Raw genomic sequence first — 21,562 nt, 5'->3', positions numbered from 1 at the left:
AAAAATTTACATCTAATTCAAAAGTTTAGTCTTCCAAGTGGTAGAATGAGAATTTTTTGTTCTTTAATTCATCTATGCTAATATTAGGATCATGCTCCATGTGGGGTTTTATATTTCAAAATTTGCTATCTTATGCTTTTCTGGCATATTCTTTCTCTCAAATAATAACATGCTTAACAAATTGATGGATTGTTGGTTGGGTAGAAAGCATTTACTTGAATGACAATTAATCCATTATTTCAAAAATGAGTAAATGGGAATACTTCTTTAAAACTTACAAAATCTTAAATCAAAAGGCATTTTCTGGTTATTAAGATGGACAAATTTTTCAAATCTTCATAAACAAAATAATAGTTTTAAAATAAATTATTATTTATACAAAACTCTTAATTATTTTCAAGTAAACTGAATGCCCTTTAACAAATCATAAAGAAATGAGAAACTGATATTCATTTTTATTACAAGAAATAATTGTACTATGATACAGAAAGAATTCCTCAGTTTAAATTTATATATTGACTCAAAATTTTAAATTCTTATATTTGTTTTCAAAAACTATAAAATCTCTTTATAGATGTTTCCAATATTCTTCTAACTAAAATATATTTTCTTAGAAATAAAGTAAGCTATATTTCAGAAAATTTACTAATGAATAATTAGGCACTTGGAGGATTAACTTTTAGATATTAATATGTTGTTAAAAATGTAAATGATTTTAATGATTAATAAAAATTTCTTCGAATTTAATTAAAGTGAAAGAAGTAATTACAAAGACAAGAAATAAAATTACCAAACAAAGCAGCAAAATTTTGCTGTAGTTACCCCTTCTCATTGATAAAATATTATTAAAAATTTTTTTTTCTCAAAAATAACAATAAGTATTTGTATTAATTTAGGAAGAATAAGACAAAATATTATCGGGTTATATGAAAAAATATTACATAAGCAAAAATTCAGTAATGCAGAGAATTTTTTCTTTAATGTTCTCCAGTAGTATTTACATAAATAATAATTAATATGTTTGTAAATATTATTAAAACTGCAAAACATTGAAAGTCCATCTAACAATTGTAGAGACCTTTAATAATGATAAATGCATACGAGAAACATAATACATGCAATTAGGCAGACAGCCAAAATTAAGCATATAAAAACAGACCCCCCCAGTACTTTAAATTAGAATATTTTAAAAGTAACAATAAAGAATGTTTGAATTACATTGAAACTGTTTTCCAAAGGCAAATGAACAGCTAAATCTGTATCCATTGCTCGCTGTGAACGGAATCTTTGCAAAACACGATCTAAAGGAGAAGTAGCCACTAGATTCTTAGGATATGTGAAAGTTTTACGTTGGGGTGTTTTACCTGAAAATGCAAATTATAAAATTTATTATATTGAATAATCTCAGAAACAAAACAGGAGCATAATTAGCACGATGAGGGGAAAAAAAAGTGGAAAGGTCATATGAGAGGATAAATCATCCTTTTGCTGTATTGTAATTCCTCAACAAACTTTTCCTCCTCCACTTTTTTTTTTTTTAAAGCTTTATCGATATAGCTAAGCATATCTTTTATCTTAATTTTTGTTATTAAGTTCAAACTGTAACAAATTTCTTTTCTTAAAAACAAAAGAGAAATAAATAAAAGCCATTTTCTAAAGAATTTCATTAATTGTGATAAAAGGGTTATTATAAATAAAAGAAAATCTGCAAATGGCACATTTTTTACAGATAAAATAAAACAAATACAGTGGCAATATGCGTGAAAAGAAATAGTAAATTAATAAATAATATACAATGAATATTCTTTCTGAAAATCTTCTTAGTTTAAAAATAATCTTGCCAACAGATGCCAAGTTATTAAAGCAAAAACACTGGCTTTAATAAGAAATACAGAATATAAAATTGACTTTACCTGTAGGTATATCTTTAACTAAATCTTCAGCAATAAACTTTTCCATAGCAAAATCTAAATTTCGAATTTCTTCTTTTATCTGTGATTTTGTAATGTTTCTCTTTTGCTCAGATTCTGAGATTTTGTTCATTGTTTCAGAATAGGTGTTTTTCAGTAATGAGCGACACTCTTCAATATGATGCTTGGTTGAATTAACATTTCCCTCTAATGATGTAATAATAACCTGTGAAGTAGAAGATTCAGAAATTATATAACATCAAACCAGAATTTTCAAAACCTGATTTCAAAAGAAATATTCAAAAATATTTTTTAAATACAAACATTAATATTTTCTTGATTGAATTTTTGAGCTTCCAGTATTGTAGAATCAAAGCCTTGAATTGATTTTTTTAGTTCATCAAAATAATCGATTTGATTCTGAAACAAAAGATTTTTTTAAAAATTACACGTATGAAGCAACAAAATTGAACAATTAACAGCCTGTTTCAATACATTGCCAAATAAACAAATACCTTTGTTGATGTTTCCAGAAGGGCAGCAATTTCAGATGAAACAGATTTCTGACTTTTCATGATTTCATCGTTCTTCAGTGAAATCTATGAAACAGAAGAGCAAAATGAAAGAAAGGAAAGTTGCTAGTACATTATGAATAAACTCAAAATGGGATAAATCATATTCAAATGTAAAATCTAAGATTGTTTTTATTTTATGTATAATATTTATGATTAAATATAACATTTTAATATACACATATAATAGGAATATAAAATTTATTTCTAGCACAACCTTTGGAAGGAAAAAGTATAGTTAAAAGATTTATACTTACTTCTTTGATGTTGGTGGCATTGATTAGATCATTAAACTCTGACAAATCTTCTTCCTCTTTCACTTTTTGCAATATATTTACAGTTCTATAAAAATTATAATTAATAAAAATAATTTTAATGAAAATTTATAAATTAAATAAATAATACTTACTGAAATAGAAAATTAACTTAAAGATTATATTTTCTCAAATGGCAATTACTGAAATAAAGTTAGACAATGAATAAAGTGTATATCAACAACTTAAAATACACTCTTATATTCACATAAGAGAAAATATTATAATTCTTAAAAAATTAATACTTCAGGATTTTGATGAATTTTCCTTTTAAACATCCTGACTGTACATGCACGTGCACATATACACACAAAAGAAATATTTCTATTGGTCTGTAAATAATGTTATAACAATAAGTTAGATAAATGAAATTTAATATTATCTCTGTCACAAAGTTTACACTGTATATTTATATGTCATCATGCTAATGCAAAATTCACAAGATATTTTGACACAAGGTTTTATCAACAGAATCCCAAAAGTTGTATCAAATTTTTGATTAAATTAAATCAAACATTATTTGTTTATCCTTGTGCTTGAGCATAATATTTGAAAGCGAACTGGTAAATAGAAAGAGGTACTTTCCCATAATGCATACTCGACTCTCTACATTATATAATGAAGCTAAACCACAAATGCATCTTAATGTTGAAATACTGGAGAAAATTAAAGGAAAATTACTCCTATTCAGATCGCTATTTTCACAATAAAAGTATATTTTAAAGAAGATTTTTGAAATAGAAGTATCCCAGTTTTGCATGCAATCTTGATACATTTTTATTTTTCAATTATTCTTTTTCTTATTCTCATTCCAATTATTATGCTAATAATCACTAGCATTGAGAAAATAAACAATACTACTATAATTAGAAAATTTCATATTTTCTCACAATAAAATAAAACTTTCATGTGTATTACTAAATAAATTAAAGAAATCTTTCTCATGAGTATTCTCAAATGAGACTTATGCAAATTATCATACAGAATGCCCTGTTAATAATGTGAATATTAAGAGTACACAGGATATCCCAAGAATATATTCGTGTTTGCAATAATATTTGTATTAAAAAACTAATGAATATCAATTTAATAATAATGTAAAAGTAGAATCTTTTCATTTATCAAAGGGGAAATACCTGTCTATAGACACAGCATATGCTTGTTATGGAATTGTAAAGCATACCAATTGATGGGTATCTCAAGCATCTTATTTTAACATTTATTCTCAACTTGCCATCTATACTTCAGCTCAATTATATTAATATTTTAGGATAGATATTGTAATTTTCAACCATGTCCATGACCCAAACTAATAACTCTTCTTTAAAATTTTTTATCACATCAGCAGGAGAAATTTTTATCTGACTCACTGAAATTAGTTTAAACATACACTAGGTCTAAATAAACCAAGGTATTTTGGATCTTTTGATGAAATTGGATTTCTATTATGAGACTCCCCAATTCCAAAGCCAAGACTTTAACCACCAAGACACTTTGTCAATTGCAGATGGTCATGATTTATTGACTTTTCAATTCAGGTATTCCCACAAAAAGAAATCCACTGAGAGAGAAATAAAGATTTGGCAAGTACACATTCTGTGTTCTGGTCATTATTCACCCAGAATTCTATCAAAGTAAATCTTTATTTAATTCATAAGTTAAATAATGCATTGATTTTCAACATAGTTACTACATTTAGTACTTTTAAGTTTATCTTGTTTTTTTTATCCGTAACATTGTAAATGTTATCAAGTGCATGAGCTTCTGATGTACATAACAAGTTCTACTTATAAAATCATTTGCTTGATGTATAATATTTTATAGTATATGCATATACTTTTAAGAAATGAATAAAGTCTGATTATAGAGACTTACTCTTTCACAGGCCGAATGTCATCAACAGCACCGTTTAGCTTTTGTTTGTATTCTTCAAACTGAAACAATAATTCTAATTAAAAAATAACTCTTTATTATATTATATAATGTATTATTATGTCTATGAATGAGTAAATAACTCAATACAAGCCAAAGAAAAACAAGCAAAGAAGCCATTTCAAATATTTTTGGAAAACCTTCAAATATTTTGACAGACATGAAATTAAAGTATAATACCATCAAAAATATATATGTTTCAAACGACCAAAATTAAATCATTGTCTTTTATCTTAGGACTACAGTGCATTCTTTAGAAATACATAGGCATAGTTTACAATGCTTTTCTACTTATAACTTGGGTTATTAATTTCTAAGAAAATCTAACGAATAAATGAATATTTCAACTACTAATTTATAAAAAAGAAATATATATAATTTTTACAGCACATTATGTTTCTAATAAATAAAAAAACATAACCTTATAGAAACATGACCAAAAAGAAGACATATTTGGAATTTATTTTTCCACAGAAGGATAAATGATGCATCTGTTTAGATCACAGTACAAGAGCAAAGTGTTTGAAAGTTTTCCCTTAGAGTTTTTATTATGAGATTCTGATAAAGACTTCTTTAATATGTGTCAGTTTAGAAAAGAAAATCTATCTTTGTAGCTATGAGGGATCCCCTCACTTGAAGCTTAAGAACATAAAGTGCTTTTCTCCAATTTTATAGAGCAAGTGGTTAGAAATAATTAAATGAAAAGTGAGATATCAATCAGGAAATAGGAGAGAATTTTAGAATAAATTATCATGGGCTGATTTAAGATAAAAATAGGAATTAACTAGAATATAAAATAGATTTTAAAATATCATTACATATATATATGCCAAATTTGGTAGTTGTAAGTCGAATAGTCAGGTCTCTAGAGAGCCAACACATATATACATCTTTATTATTAGTAGAGTAGACTTATTATTGTGATATGTCGGTTCATTTTGTATCACCACATACCCACTTGTCAAATCCCCAGCAGTATCCATTTAAGAGTAGAAGTATGAAATAGAGCTTTAATACATAGATATTAGTTCTGTCAAAGAAATAAAGTCAATTTTCTTCTTTTACAATTAAAAATAACAAATAAATATTTCCCTAAGAAAAAACATTTTGTTGAAATTGGCTAATTTGCTTTAAGTCAATTCTGCAGTCCTCTAATACATGCTATTGGGGGGGGGAGCCCTCATCAACTGAAATTTCAAAGGAAAAGGGAATTGATTTTGCCCCAAAATATCAAAAATAGCAATAACAACAACCCAGCATTCATGAGCAAATATATTTATGTGCAAACATATTATATTTACACATTTAAATTCTAATATATATATACTTTTTATTGTGCACACACTGTTCCAATTTACTTTAAGTATTTTAATTTGTTTTGCTTTATATTTACTTTTGATTTACAAGTTGATATATATATTAAATTAATTTAAATTACCTAATTTTTAGCTTAATTTAGCCCATACTAACTACATTCTAAAATATTCTCTTATTTTCTGACCCCATTCCTCTTTTTCTATTTAATTAATACAACAGAAGCTTTGTAAAAATGCTTAAGTTATTGGTTCCCACACTCCAAGTTAAGGGATAAAAAATTATCTAGTTAAGTGAATTTAAAAGATACTTAACTTCCCCTACCTAAATCAACATGTGTAAAGAAATCAATATCAAAATCTCATAGTATATTCTCGTATCAAAATCTCATAGCTCTCTTCTGCTCTTGTTCCACACTGTGAGCAGATATCTTTTGTCCGTGCTGCTTGTACATAAATTATGCCTCCTGAGATGTAATAAAACAAAGTTAAAAATTCAAAGTGTTTTCATGTCTTCGGTCAAGACTCTGCTTAAAAAATTATCCTTACACACATATATATATATATATAATGAAGCAGTTGTGAATGATTTATCTCCAGCTAGTTTAAGTTCTCTTTTCTATCTTTTTGATTAGTTGTTAATAGCTGGTAGTCAGTGGTAAAAATAATTCACTATGGCAGTTCAATTTCTATGCTAAGCTATCTCATTTTTCTAAAACTATGCTATAACATGGATTGTTATCATTGAAAATAGTATCTAATATTTCAAATTTAGAAAATATCGATTCATATGCTTTCAAGCACAATATTTACAAAATTCATATAAAACCACTCATTTAATGATAGGTATGTTTTTTGATGATGCAATTTAAAACAAGATTAATATTAAAATATATTTCAATAATTAGTTGAATAATTGTGAAATTCCCAAAAATGATACTACAATTGAATTCTACAGAAACCCAAAATCTTGATATACACTCACTTTGTATGGTAACAGTAATAAAATAAGTACACATAAATATAAACTTACTTGAAGCAAGTGTTTTTCTCCTTCTGCTTCCATCTCGACATAATTATTCAATTCAGCAAGACTTTTAGCTAAATCTGCAGCAACTTTTTTAACTTTCTAAAATAAAGAGACAAATGCATTGAAATATAGTAAATAAAACAGTGCAAATTATTTTATCATTAACTAAATGAATATTTTCTTGTTACAAGAAGAAAAACTAGTAGATTTCTCAATTATATAAAATTTATTGGGAGGGGGTAGAGTAAAATAGAATACTTCTAAACGAATAATTTCTTATCTAAAATATTACCTTTAAAATCATTAAAAATGTTAACATTCATTAAAATGCTAATACTAAAAATAAATTATTGAGGCATTTTCAAATAATATAATGTTTTGACAACGGATTCTGAAACCCTCCGTACTTTTGCGCATGTGCTAGGAGTGGTTTAATTTACCGAAATAGGGGTGAGAGGAAAGATGAAAACAGGAGATGTTTAAATTTAACAATAAAGTAAACTCGAATTATATGTGGGTTTATGAGATGTAAACATTGCAGATAATTAGTGATACTGACAAAAAAAGGTACTAATGCACAGTAAAATATTTCAGAGCAATTTTTATTTAATTTAAGGGGCATAAACATAAAATTATGAAGAATAAATGAAAAACTCTGTTCTTAAAATTTGGCAATCACTTTTTCACAAAATACTAATGATCTTTTTTATATTTTATTGAATTTTTTTACAATATTTTAAGATTAACAACAATAAAAAAAAACATGAGTTTATTCTATTTAAAACATTTTATTTAAGGAGCTGCTGTAAATATAGAATGTCTTAAATATATTATTTTTAACACATAATATTTTATATATTTTGATATTTAAAAAAAATATTATTAATGATTTTCTACTTAAGAATATTTTATTTTTAAATATATTACATGAAGTAATTAGTAAATTTTTCTTCATGCCACTTTGGAAAGCTTTTTTCCACTTAAACTAGACATATAACACGCAATTTTGAGTTAAAACAAAATGCGATCAGAAACAACACAATACTTGCATATATGTGAAAATAATAATAATTGGACAAAAAAATATCTAATGGGGAGGGGAGGGGGGGAATTTAAGGTCAAAGGTGAATTATGGAAATGCAATCATCCTACCATATGAGATAGAATCGCTGAAAAGTGGCTGTCTCAGGATACTGAAGCGAACTGTAGATGACTATTAATAGCATTTTTTAATGTCGATATTCCTTTACTCTTCATAACTTTTATAGATAATGTATTAATTATGAAAATTACCATGTTGTTTTAAATTTAGTTTCAATTAGTTACAAATAATTCAATCTAATAATTTTTTGGAAATATTCTAGAAATATGTTTAAAATCTGCCATTATCTTTCTTGGAATGCCTGAGTGGGGGGGGGGGGGGAGAAGAGAGGAGGAAACAGAAAAATGTTTCAATGCAATACTTTCACACCAATAAAGAAAACTTATATAAAAGTTGCTTAAGATTTAAATAAGTTAAATTTTACCAATCTTTTAAGCAGATCTAAAATATGAATTACTATATAAAAAAATATATCAATGTCTAATATAGCTTATTCATGTTATTGAATTTGTAACTAAAAGCAGAAACCAATTAAAAAAACTTTTAATTTAGCAAAATACAGCATTGAGTATTTCATCTTTCAGAGATATGGCATAAAAGAAAAGCATATTTTAAATTTTTTTAAAACTAAGTCATACTTAAAAATTTATATTAATTCTTTATTAAAACAAAAGAACTTTAAAAAAAGTATATGTAGCCTATAAAAACAGGGTGCACATTTAATAAGAACAATTATTCAAACATAATTAGGGCTTTAGTTTGATATTAACCTTTCAAAACGCTAGTAATTTAAAATTGGTAATATTAAAGTAAAATTTCCAGTATATATATCACAATATTTTTATGATATAATTGTTTTTATATACAGCTGTGCACACACATACAAAGAGAGAGAGAGAGAGAGAGAGAGAGAGAGAGAGAGAGATTTAAAAATAATAAAAAGAAATATTTTCCACAACCTCATGAGATATATATAAAATGAAAACTCACTTTTAATTTGTGGTGAATTCTTATAAGGCTCCAACAATTACTCACTCATGTGTAACAAAGTAAAATGTTCAGTTACTTGAATTTATAAACTTTTACATTCTTCCTTTCTTACCACATATATTTCATGTTTCTAAATTATTACAAAATTGGGACCTATATTTGATGATTTTTTCACAAAGTTAAAAATTGGTCTTATTGATCATAAACAATTATTGACAAGGTTAAGATTTTTTTAAAATCTATACTAAATTTCTAATAAAAGCTTAGTCATTGTCAATTCACTCACAAATTAATTTGGTTGATTATCTGAATTTTGTATGGATGTACCAAAAACTTACATGAAATATTTTCTTTACATCTCAAATATACAAAATTGCAATTCATGTCTATATGCAGTTTTAGAAGAATCTTTATTGTGCATAATTCCCCTCACCCTACCAACTTTTAACATTCATTCTTAAAATATTAGTTATTTAAATAAATTTAGATACCTACATTTTAAAAGCAAGAAATTAAAGAATTGAATGAATATGCATAGGATAAAAATGTACAATAACATCAATTAACATCTATATTATCACCTGTTATTTTTTACACCATCGTCATAGCAAAATGTAGGTTATTTATTGTTTGAAATTATAGCTTATTTTCAGAAATAAACAGCAGATATCCTGTTTCATTGCTAAATCCAGTATGTAAATCATAATATCATATCATAAGGCAGGATGAAACAATAAAAATAATAATTATCAATACATTTCAATTAGGAAAGAATGTTTATATGTTTGATTAATCCATAACCATTTTCTTTGTTTGCGTTATCCACATACCATGTGAGCTAGTAGAGTTTGCATGCTTCATAAATATTTTGCACTAATATCCAAAAAATTTTTTTAAAGGAAGAAACAGTTTTTTTCAAGCCCATCACACATAATCAGATTTCTAATAAGTAAAGAAACATATACGAGTTTAAAAATTTTTCAGAAGTAAAATTGTATATGTAAATGTAATAATAGAAAGTGGCATTTTTTAGATATTGTCAGTTAAAAAAAATTAAATGGTTCAGGGCTACCAAACTATGAAATTGAAACTAAATTTACTGTTATAATTATCATACATTTATTAAACTCGAAAATCGATTTCTAGAAAGATAGGTAAAAATACAAGTTTGAAAATTTTTGCTTACCTCTTCTCTTTCTTTTTTGGATTGCAAAGCTGATTTAGAATGTTTCATTAAGTCTTCAACAATAGTATTGTGTTTTTCAAAAAATAAATCTAATGTGTTGTTCATTTCACAAAGCATTTCTTTTTCTTTTGTGATCTGAGCCTCAACAGCATTCTTATGTTCATTTATCTGTAAAAATATATATAACATGAGAAAAGTGCTAAAATCAAAAACATGGATATAAATTCTATTCAGAAAGCAAAAATGCCAAACAAGACATACCTTTTGACAAAGTTTGCTGTGATTATCTTGGAACAAACTAAACATTTCTGAATTTACAACAGCAAGTTGAGTAAAGAGTGATGACAGATTTTCATTTAAAAATGTTTCTTTTTTGGTATTTTGCTCAACCTAGAAGACAAAAACAAACAACTGTAGCATTAATCCTAAATAATAATAAAAATCTAATGTATTTTTTTATCTGTTAACCATAAATGTAATCAGAAATAAGAACGATTTAATATCATAAAATTTGTGGTTATATATCTCAGCATTTTAGAAAGAATAATATAAATGCAGCTAGAAAATAAAACATCAATACATTTAATGTTTCTTTAAGAGAATAAATACAAAAATTAATAAAGCGAGATTCAATTTACATTTTATAAATCTTATAACCATTTTACTATTAAAGAAAAATCATTAAGAACTTTTTCTTTCATTAAACCCAGCTGCAGTTGTTTCATCCATAATTTGATAGATCAAATAAACAAATATAGAAATTTAAAATATTCTATAAATTATATATTTTCTTGTTCTTAAATGAAATTGCAGTTACATAAAGGTTAGATGGAAGTTATATTTGAAGTAAAAATAAGAACTGATTCCTTATCATACTTTATTATTCTAAATAACTATAACTAAAAATTGCTAAAAATTCTGATCACCTTCATTGAATCTATAGATTGAGACATTGTTGTAGCCCATTCTCTTTGATTAGAAGTTTCTTTATTTAAAGAAAACAAAAAATCTTGTAGACTGGAACTAGAATGATTGGATAAATCATGCAAGCATGAGGATAACTTCTGTTGACATTCTATAAAACCATTCATAATCTTGTCTGCAAATAGAGAGAATTTGTTTTAAAAAAATTATTATTATTAATAATAATAAAAAAGCAGAATCCCCCAATTTTTTTGTATATTTTTAACAAAAGTGTTAAAATTGTGCACCTTAAGGTGGATATATTGCCTGAAGATTCATGGTATTCACAGTTGTGAATACCACCTCAGATTTTTATTCGCAGAGTCTCACACACAAGACTACTTTGTAGTATAGCATACTTTATTTATTTAAAGAAAACTGAATATGGATTTTTGGACGAATTTTTATTGCCTGGCTGAAACCAAAATTTCATACATATCTGCAGTTTCAAGTAACAGCATTACATATCAAATTTTATTGAAGTTACTACATTTTTAAATTATCATATTTATATACATGTGAAAATTCAAGCTCAGAGATGGATAATTTTTTGGCAGATTTGGTTTGAAATCTGATTAAGATATACAATTTAGATTCTATGCACCAAATTTCATTTATCTCAGTTGCTGTAGTTTTGAATACTACATTTACATACAAACTGATAAATCCATTGATAGATTATGTTTAAAATTCGATATTGATCCATATTTTCAATGTTAAAACTGCCACATTTTATTTATAGAACTCTGAGCATTTTATAGTTAGGGTGTAAATTTATATTCAGGCAACTAAACTTTGTATGAATGGATGTTATTCAAAATTTAATAAATTCTGCAAATTTGGTACAAAAAAACCAAATTTCATCAATTCATTTCAGAGCATTTATGAATTACTATGTTCACAAATGATGGATATGATTCCAAAAGAATTTGCTTTGGAGTCGGGAGTCTGAAATATGGAAATCTGTCAAAATTTTGATTTCTACTTTTTCTGATGATTACAGTACTCTCTCTTAGTATATGAGAAAGAATCAATATAAATTAAAAGCAGAGAACACCAACAAAGAAACATTTTTTAAAAAATGTTGTATTAACTAACTAAAAGGGAGGGTGGACTTTACATACAGGAACCATATTTATTATACATGCAATATACATTGGGAGATTTTTTAAGAAACTACAAGCTTCAAATTTATATATTTTCAGTTTTGATTAAACAAGTATTAATATTACTTAAGGTCACTAGATATTTTTAAATAAATTTGTTGTTCAAAATTTAATAATTTCCCCTATTAAAAAAACCTTTTGCATGTAAAGTTTGATTAGTTTAATTATATTAATGTCCCATATTTGAACTATACAAAAATCACATTAGATTAGATCGTTTAATTTTGAAATGTAGCTAGATGTTGGGGTTGTCATTTCAATTTTTATCTCTTCCACAACTTCTTACCATAAAATGGAGGAAAATGAAGGAATGTTTGAAGATAAAGATATTAAAAATGCTACTGTAACACTATCAGATCACTAAAAACTTTAGGAAAAAATAGCCATAGATAATTACAAGGGATAGCAATACATGATATTTTTAAGATTAGAAAGTAAAATAATTACAATTTTATGACAGTCAGATTCAAGTTTAAATAATTTGTTTCATTAATTATCAGGCTTAAATTAATCATATCATGCATTCTATAACAATTCATTTTGAAGTAGGAAGAAATAAGGACATTTTGAGAAGAAAGAGAATTTTGATTCCATCTCAGACCTCTTCATCAGTATAAAAATACTTGTATCCCCCCGCCCTTCAGAAATCTAAATTTGCTTTTTTTTTAAATTTATTTTTTCAAATACTGTTAATAAAAAGAAAGGCTATAGAGACAATTCTGTAATGATACAGTTAAGTCCATTTTTATATGCTCCCTTTACACATATGCAGTATTACATCAGCACTCAACATCACTTTAGTAGATGGAATTTACAAAGAGAACTTATAAACATGAAAGAGAGAACTTTTGAAGTAAATTTTATTTTATCTTAAAAATAATGAAAAAATGTTTATTAAAATTTTTTTAAAGCTTGATTTATTTTAAAACAAGTCTTATTTTAAACAATTCTTCAAAGTCATTTTAAACTGCACTGGAACTTTTGGATAAGTTAATAATTTTGAATTGTAAGAAGATATCAGGGATGCCAGCCCTATGTTCAATATTCTACATTAAAATATCATAAGGAAATCAACTTTGATTTAACAAACATCAGTCCTTCATACATGGTAGATGTTTAGTGGAATCTAGCATTTACATGCTAGATTTTTGATAAAACAAAGATTCTATGTAAAAAACTTTTAATATGAAAAAAAAAAAAAAAAAAAAAAAAAAAAAAAAAAAAAAAAGTTCTTACCTAAATCTCCTTTCATACTTTGAAGGAAATACATTTCTTTCTCTTTATCTTCTGTAATAATATCATCTAGTTTGGCACATTGCCATTGATGCAATTTTCTGAAGTTCTGGCAACTACTTTCATTTATTTTTTCTACATGCTTTTTGCGATCAATTTTTTCATGAAGCTGATTCACGTCATTTGTAGTTTCTTTGGCAACTTCAAGTAACTGCAAAAAATGAACATTAAGCACATTGACAGAAATAAGTTGAATATGAAATACAAATTATAAATTTATTAAGTATATGATACCATATGCGCCTGCTGAGACAACTTGTTTTCAGTTTTCTTTTGGACATTAATTAAATATTCCTTTTCATCTCTATCTAAAGCTGTCTTAGACAACACCTGAAAAAATTTTATTGATAAGAAATGTTTTAAATCAATAAATATTCATAATTATGGTTAAAATCAAAACAAATCTCAATTTAAAAAAAAGCAAGTGGATGGATCTTATTAGATAAACATTTACTTGTTGAGTATAACATAAAGCATTTGTTGTATTGGAAAGCTCTGAAGCAGTTTCTTGATACTTTTGTGCTGTTTCATGCAACTGCTCAGATGTTTTTTCCAATTCTTCTTTTGTTAAGACAAACATTTCTTCAATCTAAAAGATAATCACTGCAAGTTATAAACCAATAAAATATTTGACAATAAAAATATCACAAATTTATTCAGTCAATATGTTACAATTGTTTTTAAAATAAAAGTTGTAATTCAAGATGCAAAGAAAATATCACAAGGGTTTTAAATCTAATTCTTAAACACAACAATAATTTTCAATTTGAACAAGAAATATAAAGGCCATTACATAGCAAATGACATATTTACAGAAAGAAGAATATATATGCTGAATTCAGAAAAAAAAAAAAAAAAAAAAAATGTAAATAGTCTTGTAATCAACATAAAATTATCTGATATTATATTGTAACATATCATATTTTTTAACTTATTAAAAATTTTGAATTCAAAAATACAGTCTGTACCTTTTATTATTATTAATTAATTGTTCATTTTCTTGTTTATAAGTTGTGGCAGTCAGGTGAAAATGAGAAGTAATATTTTAAGAAACTTTAAATTCTAAAGACATCAGTATAAAAATCCAAAAGCAGCATGCATTGGATTTTTATACTGATGTTTTTATTTCTCAATTGTAAAATAAATCTGGAATTTGAGTGTTAAAAATGGTGTAAAGTGATAGTGATAGTGAATAAAATAATTCAATTTGGAAACAATGACAGCAAGCCTCCCCTTCAAAAAAAAAAAAAAAAAAAAAAAAAGTAATGTGAGGAAGGGTGAAAAATATCAAAGACAAATTTAACTAATGCTAGAAACAACTGAGAAATACATTAAATTCAAAGGATGCAGTCTGTATGATTTTTTTTACATGACAGAATATATTAGGTAGAAAATACTGATGTGCAGGGAACCAATTTATAAGAAACTTTTTTCAAAATAAACATTTTGTCTGTTATGACAGTTGAGATAAATCAGTATGAATAATTTATTTGTTACATAATATTCTCTCTTTGATCTTAAATCTTGAAATATAAAATATCATGAAGAATATGACGTTGAATGCATGGAAAAGTACTTTTTACAGAAAATGTGTCTTTTCTTTCACATTTGCTGTTATCTGATAGTTTTATTCAATTATATGTAACAGTAGAAATCTCCATTTGTATTAGGTAGCCAAAATTGTAAAAGAAATTATTTTGGTAAAATAACTATGGAAAAATAGAAGGTGGAAACTGGTATAAATTGCAAAAAAATGCCTTTATTATGATAATATGAGTGTATGTGATTTCATATACATTGAATAAAAATAAAGAAAAAAATATTCTTCTAATGTAGAAAAACCTGAGAAAAATACACATGCACATTCAGTTATATCTCCCTTTTAATGACAGAAAGATTTTAATGGATGAACTAATTCTAAAGCATCTTATTCAAAAACAATAAAACCCAAGTTATCCATATTTTCTCTGAAATTTAAAAAGAAAGTACTATATTGCATGAGGAAGGGGACTAGATATGAAGACATGAAAGGTGAATGAATGGGTTGTCATGGACAAATCATAAGAAATCATGGATACTATGTACTATGGCTAAACCTAAATTAAAGGTGTTAAACTTTTTAATAATCTATTAAAATATTTAAACACCTTACCCTTTTTTAAATGTGAAAATGGAGCTTGCTGTTATACCAGCAATAGTTTATTATATACTGTATTGTATATCAATACTTTTTCTTCTAACGCTACAACTACAATACATGTGTTATTATTTAGGTTATCCTAAGATTTGTTGAAAAATGCAGTGAGTCAACACCGAGGATCTTCTAATGAAAAGATTGTGAGGAATGCAAGAAAAAAAATTACTGAGTTTTTTTTAATGATAAATTCCTAAGCTATAAATTATTATTAAATATAAATTGATGTATAAATGTAACCTACAAACATTTCAGATTTAGATTTAAAAAAAAAAAAAATGATAGTAGATGCCTATTATTTAAACTGGGAAAAAAAAAAAAAAAAAAAAAAAAAATTATCCAAGATGATTTTTCCCAATCTTTAGTTCCCTTGACTAAGGTTGTATTTTTTTTTTTTCATATGAAATAATGTAATTTTATACATTCTCCATTGCCACACCAAATAGTTAAAACTATGTAGTTTCTAAATTTTAATGAAAATTATTGCATTAATTATTAATAAATGGTAAGTAAAACAGGAATGGTCAAGATTTTATCAAAAGTTGCTTAAGTAATTTGTATAGGCACTATTTTGGTAATAAAATCTATCCAAGAATGTAGGATAGCAACTACTAAAAAGCATTTAAAAATTGAAACCCCAGGAAAAAAAGAGCATTTTTCCTTTTTCAGATTTATTTACCAACTGCTCTAAAACATATTCAGCATATAATCCAATTTTTGTACCCAATGATACTTAAATAACATACCTTTTTATTTTCTTCTTTCAATATTTCTATTTTTTCTTCAAGTTCTTTCATTATATTTTCTTTTTCAGTTATTGAATTCAATAAAGCACTGCAAAATAGATGCCAATATACTTAAATTATACTAAGCTATGCAGGATTCTATTAAAAGAGGAAGGGCTAAGAATAAATGTGATATATTTAAGAGGGAAAGATAAATAAGTGACATGAAAATAAGCAAAATGAACTTACCTATTAAGAGTTTTGAATGTAAAATTAATATAAATGATTTAGTTATTAAAATTATATACTATTAATGATATATAGCTTCTAATACTTCTTCCATATAAATACAGATATGATAAAATAAAATTCTGATTTAGAAAAATCATTACGAATCTAGAACAGATAAAATTCTTAAAAGCACCCAAGAAAATTCATTTTTTTAAACTACTTATAAAACCAATTTTTGATTAAAAATGCAAGCAAAATTAACTGAATAAAGTCATAAGAATAATTAAAAGATAACAATAAATTTTTAAAAGATTTTCTTTTAAACCAGAGAATTTTAGCCCCCCCCCACTTCTTTTTCTGAATCACTAACCCCTTTAAAAGAAACAAAAAACATTAATTATTATGGAAAAATAGTGCTGTAATTATATTAAATATTAAAATATCATTGCTACTGGACTCGCTACCACTACCAGTAGAAATTTATATTCTAAATCAATGATTTTTATAATGAGAACTAAATAAAAATCCTCAAAAGATATTACTAACTCTGAATTAATTTTCAAATAATAAATAAAGTTACCTTAGCCAGAACATATATCTAATTTGTACTAAAAAGCAAATTATTACACAAAAATTGTCTTTTCCAAGTAAAAATTTCAAATAAGGGGATATACTTAAAGCAACTTACGAATAATTATCTGCATCAACAAAAAATCCATCTTTATTTCGAAGAGCAGCTAGGTCTCTTCGTAAACGCTCAATTTCTTCAGTATATTCCTGTAAAAAATTACTTTTAGAAGCATAGATATCTAAAGAATATCATTAAAAACAAAGCATTTTATTACCCAATACTTAGGAAAATTTGGTAATGAATTCCAAATTAAAACATTTTAATTATAATACCAGATGAAGCAAAGAACAATGTACAAATTTCTGAAGTAAAAGCTAAAATCTTTATTTTTGGTTTTATAGAACTTGCTTTAAATTTTTCAAAATTTTTAATTTCATAAGAATTTTACACAATATATTGATATTTTTCAGCAAAAAATATTTCTAAATTCAGGGGAATTTTTTTTTCTCATCTAAAAAGATTCAGATTAAAAAGAAATGTCAATTTATTAAATTCTTAATTTTGTTTTCAGACATAAAACTCTGATTTTTTCAAAGGAATTTTCACAAGTAATAACATTTTAAGGCATTTTGAAAGATGTTTCCAATTTTTAAAGCAAATAATTTACTTTATCATCTTATAATTTAAAAAACTTAATTTGGTATTATAATTACTAACAACCTTACAACTATTTAAATAACAAAAATGTAATGGAATTTTAAAATTTAGCATGTCTTATCAGTACATACAAAATCAACATTAAAGATACTTTTTCACATAAAATACATAATTAAATTAATCTATATACTGAAGGAGAGAGAAAACAACAACAAACTAACCCGAATAAGTGCACGCTTGGTCATCTTCTGATTGACCTCAGGACGTATAGTAATACTCTTAGCTTTAGTTGCATAATCAAGCGTGCTAATAGTTTCATCAAAATTGCAAAGAGCAGGTGATATGGTAGCAATAATTGACGTTTTTGTATGTCCACCAAGAGAATCTTGTAGAAGGCGAGTAAGTTTACTTTCTCTGAAATAAACAATATGTGTATATTATCATTTAATTCAGAAAAATGGTCCTGAACTTTTTTAATACTAAAAATAATACATGCTCAAATATTATGTTTATATTCTTAATAAGTAGAGTATCTTTAGTATTCTTTACATACTAAAAATTTGAATAAATCATATGTATAGAAAGTGTATTTAATTTCCAAAATTGATTTTTGATTTGCAGTTATTCTTAGGCTCTAAAAATAAATAAAATAAATTAATTATAAAAACAGAATTAATATATTTTATTTAAAGTTTAGGTGTATATCTCAAAAGACACATACAAATTATATATTATATATATATATATATATACACATGTAAAACATTCTTTGGGGGAACCCCCCCCCCGCAGGTGTGAGGTTCTTTAATGGTTTATTATTATTATTCATGATTTTAAGGAAACAGTCCAATTTTGACAAAATTTATTTTTTAAATCCACGATGAGTAAAGCATAATACACTGTCCAGTTTTGGAGTGTACATAATTACAGAAAGGAATTAGCCAATGTCTGGTTTCTTCTGTGGAAAAATGAAAGGCCACACAATTCAGAAGTTAAAGTTACTATGAAGCTGAAGTTAAGTTCAAGTCATTACGAAAATAATTTTCAGAATATAGACTAAGCGGAAATTATATATGAAAAGAAATAATTTATTATAGTAAATACAAAATAAATAAATAAAAGTTTTTTTTTTAAAATTAAACTAGCTATATTTGAAATTAGTGTATTTACACATTCAAAAGAATTACTAAAAATGTTTAAGTTTCCGTTTAAAGAAATTTGAGTATTTAAAATTATATAATGATTCATTTTCATTATAGAATTATATAATTGTGAAACTGAAATTTGATAAGATTTCCTTTCATAGAACTGACTAGTTCATAGGTTTTCAGTAATAAAAAGGACATTGAATTTGTTTAATGTCTAATTTTTCCTCAGATTAACATATTTATATAATAGCTAATATGTATACATTTCAGAGTGTTACCTGTATGGAATGTGAGGCTGTTTTTCAATCAAAGCAGTAATGACTCTCCCTAATGTCAGCAGACTTTGATTAATGTTACCTAAATATGAAATATATATAAATAATAACTTTCTTGCAAAATATTAAAAAATAAAAGCAATTCAAGGTGTAAAAAAGGTAGTAAAATATTTTACCTGCTTCTCGAGCTCTTTTATCAATAGCACCTGATCGTCCAACATTTTCACTTCCTGCAAGATCCACCTAATTAAATAAGAAAATTATTCATCATTTTCAGACAATGTACAAATACTATTACCTTAGAGCTGAAATGGGATAACAAGCTTCAAATTCTGGCAAATTATTAACAGTTTATCAAATATTTTACATTCTTGACAAATAATGATTTTAACACCACTAAGAAAAAACAAAGAAAAGGATTGTAATTTTTATTTCCTAGGTATAAAACAAAATTTATCCATAAAGTTTTTCAATTATTTTTCATAACTTTTCAATTTAGCAGGCTATTTATATAAGGTTAATAATGAAGTCTTTAATATTTTTAGAGTTTAAAAATAAAGTCAAATAACTTAAAGTGAGAATAAAAGATGTATTCCTGACAATTTTGAAATCTGAAGCACTTTTTTATTGTTGTCAAAATTGGAGAACACTTTTGAGATTGTTTAGCTCAAATTAATGAGTGTCATTTTATAGTAGAAACAAATATAGCTCATTTAAACAGTAACATAATATTGATTTCAGAGTAGAAAACAGGCTAAAAAATCTGCAAAACAATAATAAAAGTGTTCGATTAATTCCATGATCTGAATCTTTTCAATGATATAAGCATTAAATGTTATAACATCATTCAAAATAATTTTTTTCTGAAGATCATAATTAAAGTAAATATCCAAATACATTTTAAATGAGAGGTTTTAAACTATAAGTCATAAAGATCCTTTTTTAAGGTTATAACAATTCCCATAGGATTCTTTTGATATAGATTTTTCAAAATTTAAAGGCAAAATTAGAATTTAAAAAAATGTTAAAAAGATTTCATTAAAATACACTAATAATTAAAGATTTGCTTACAATTAATATAATTTAGTAATTTCATTTGTTTTCAAATTTTGAATTTTTAGTAAAATTATTCAAAAATGGTTTATGAAATTACTTTACCTCAAAAATAATCATCAACAGGAAATGTTTAAAATACTTGTCTCCAAATAACCCTTACTAAACTTAAAAATTTGTTGATTCAGGCGTCTATCTTTCCCATCCCCACCCCCATCATCACCAACAAAAGTTGCAATAGAGTTTTCCAGATAGTTGGATGGGATATAATGATGATTTCTAAATTTCACCAGATCTTTAAGTATCTGTTAGTTGAACATTCCACTTCATAAATAGAATCTAAAAATATTATCAAAATCATACAGGAATTTCTTTTATCTACAGTGGTGGCCAAAATTGTGGATACTTGAAAATTTGTATATTTTCTAATTTTGTGTGCTTATAGAAAATGTTATGTTTCATAAACTGCAAACACTTACATATCATTTTAAGGAGAATATAATGCTGATTTCAATACAAAAAAACAAAAATTCAAGCATTTGCAATACAAAAAAGTTGAGTAGCAATAATTATCGAGATATATTAGATGCTGATGATTGCAGTGTGTTATAAATATTTAGCCTATTTTTTATTAAAGCTTCACATAAATGCTTCATTGAGCTGACAATAGTTTTAAGTTCTTCCTTTGTTATTACATGATGCCAGGAACTATAGGAATTATAGCCTCAATTAGATATTATAATTATAGACTCAATTATTTGCATGATGCATAGACCCAATTATAGCCTCAATTATTTGATAGATGCCTCATTCGTAGAAGATTTTCAAACGGTGCAGTAAGTTCTCAATAGGATTGAGGTCAGAACTGTTTCCTGGCCATTTCAATACTTTTTGTAGTAAACCACTCTTTCGATATTTTTGCTGTGAGACAAGGAGT

The 21,562-nt window shown here is 25.5% G+C and overlaps 1 protein-coding gene across 1 annotated transcript in view; it reads right to left on the bottom strand.

The window, feature by feature from the left end:
• The window catches only part of LOC129988190 (kinesin-like protein KIF11-B), a 35,871-nt gene that overhangs the window by 5,153 nt on the left and 9,156 nt on the right, over nucleotides 1-21,562 (bottom strand). Inside the window, exons 7-24 of the mRNA XM_056096346.1 lie at nucleotides 19,749-19,815; nucleotides 19,576-19,654; nucleotides 18,371-18,563; nucleotides 17,610-17,698; nucleotides 16,712-16,799; nucleotides 14,226-14,360; nucleotides 14,006-14,101; nucleotides 13,715-13,922; nucleotides 11,276-11,448; nucleotides 10,611-10,739; nucleotides 10,350-10,517; nucleotides 7,075-7,170; nucleotides 4,672-4,730; nucleotides 2,740-2,824; nucleotides 2,426-2,509; nucleotides 2,235-2,330; nucleotides 1,914-2,136; nucleotides 1,219-1,364 (exon numbers count right to left, since the gene is read on the bottom strand). Of these exons, the coding sequence (XP_055952321.1) occupies nucleotides 1,219-1,364; nucleotides 1,914-2,136; nucleotides 2,235-2,330; nucleotides 2,426-2,509; nucleotides 2,740-2,824; nucleotides 4,672-4,730; nucleotides 7,075-7,170; nucleotides 10,350-10,517; nucleotides 10,611-10,739; nucleotides 11,276-11,448; nucleotides 13,715-13,922; nucleotides 14,006-14,101; nucleotides 14,226-14,360; nucleotides 16,712-16,799; nucleotides 17,610-17,698; nucleotides 18,371-18,563; nucleotides 19,576-19,654; nucleotides 19,749-19,815 (2,214 nt within the window). The remainder of the gene's footprint in view (nucleotides 1-1,218; nucleotides 1,365-1,913; nucleotides 2,137-2,234; nucleotides 2,331-2,425; nucleotides 2,510-2,739; nucleotides 2,825-4,671; nucleotides 4,731-7,074; nucleotides 7,171-10,349; nucleotides 10,518-10,610; nucleotides 10,740-11,275; nucleotides 11,449-13,714; nucleotides 13,923-14,005; nucleotides 14,102-14,225; nucleotides 14,361-16,711; nucleotides 16,800-17,609; nucleotides 17,699-18,370; nucleotides 18,564-19,575; nucleotides 19,655-19,748; nucleotides 19,816-21,562) is intronic.

This window comes from Argiope bruennichi, chromosome 10 (assembly GCF_947563725.1).
Source record: "Argiope bruennichi chromosome 10, qqArgBrue1.1, whole genome shotgun sequence".
Taxonomy (NCBI): domain Eukaryota; kingdom Metazoa; phylum Arthropoda; class Arachnida; order Araneae; family Araneidae; genus Argiope; species Argiope bruennichi.
This window is presented reverse-complemented; position numbering and strand designations above follow the sequence as displayed.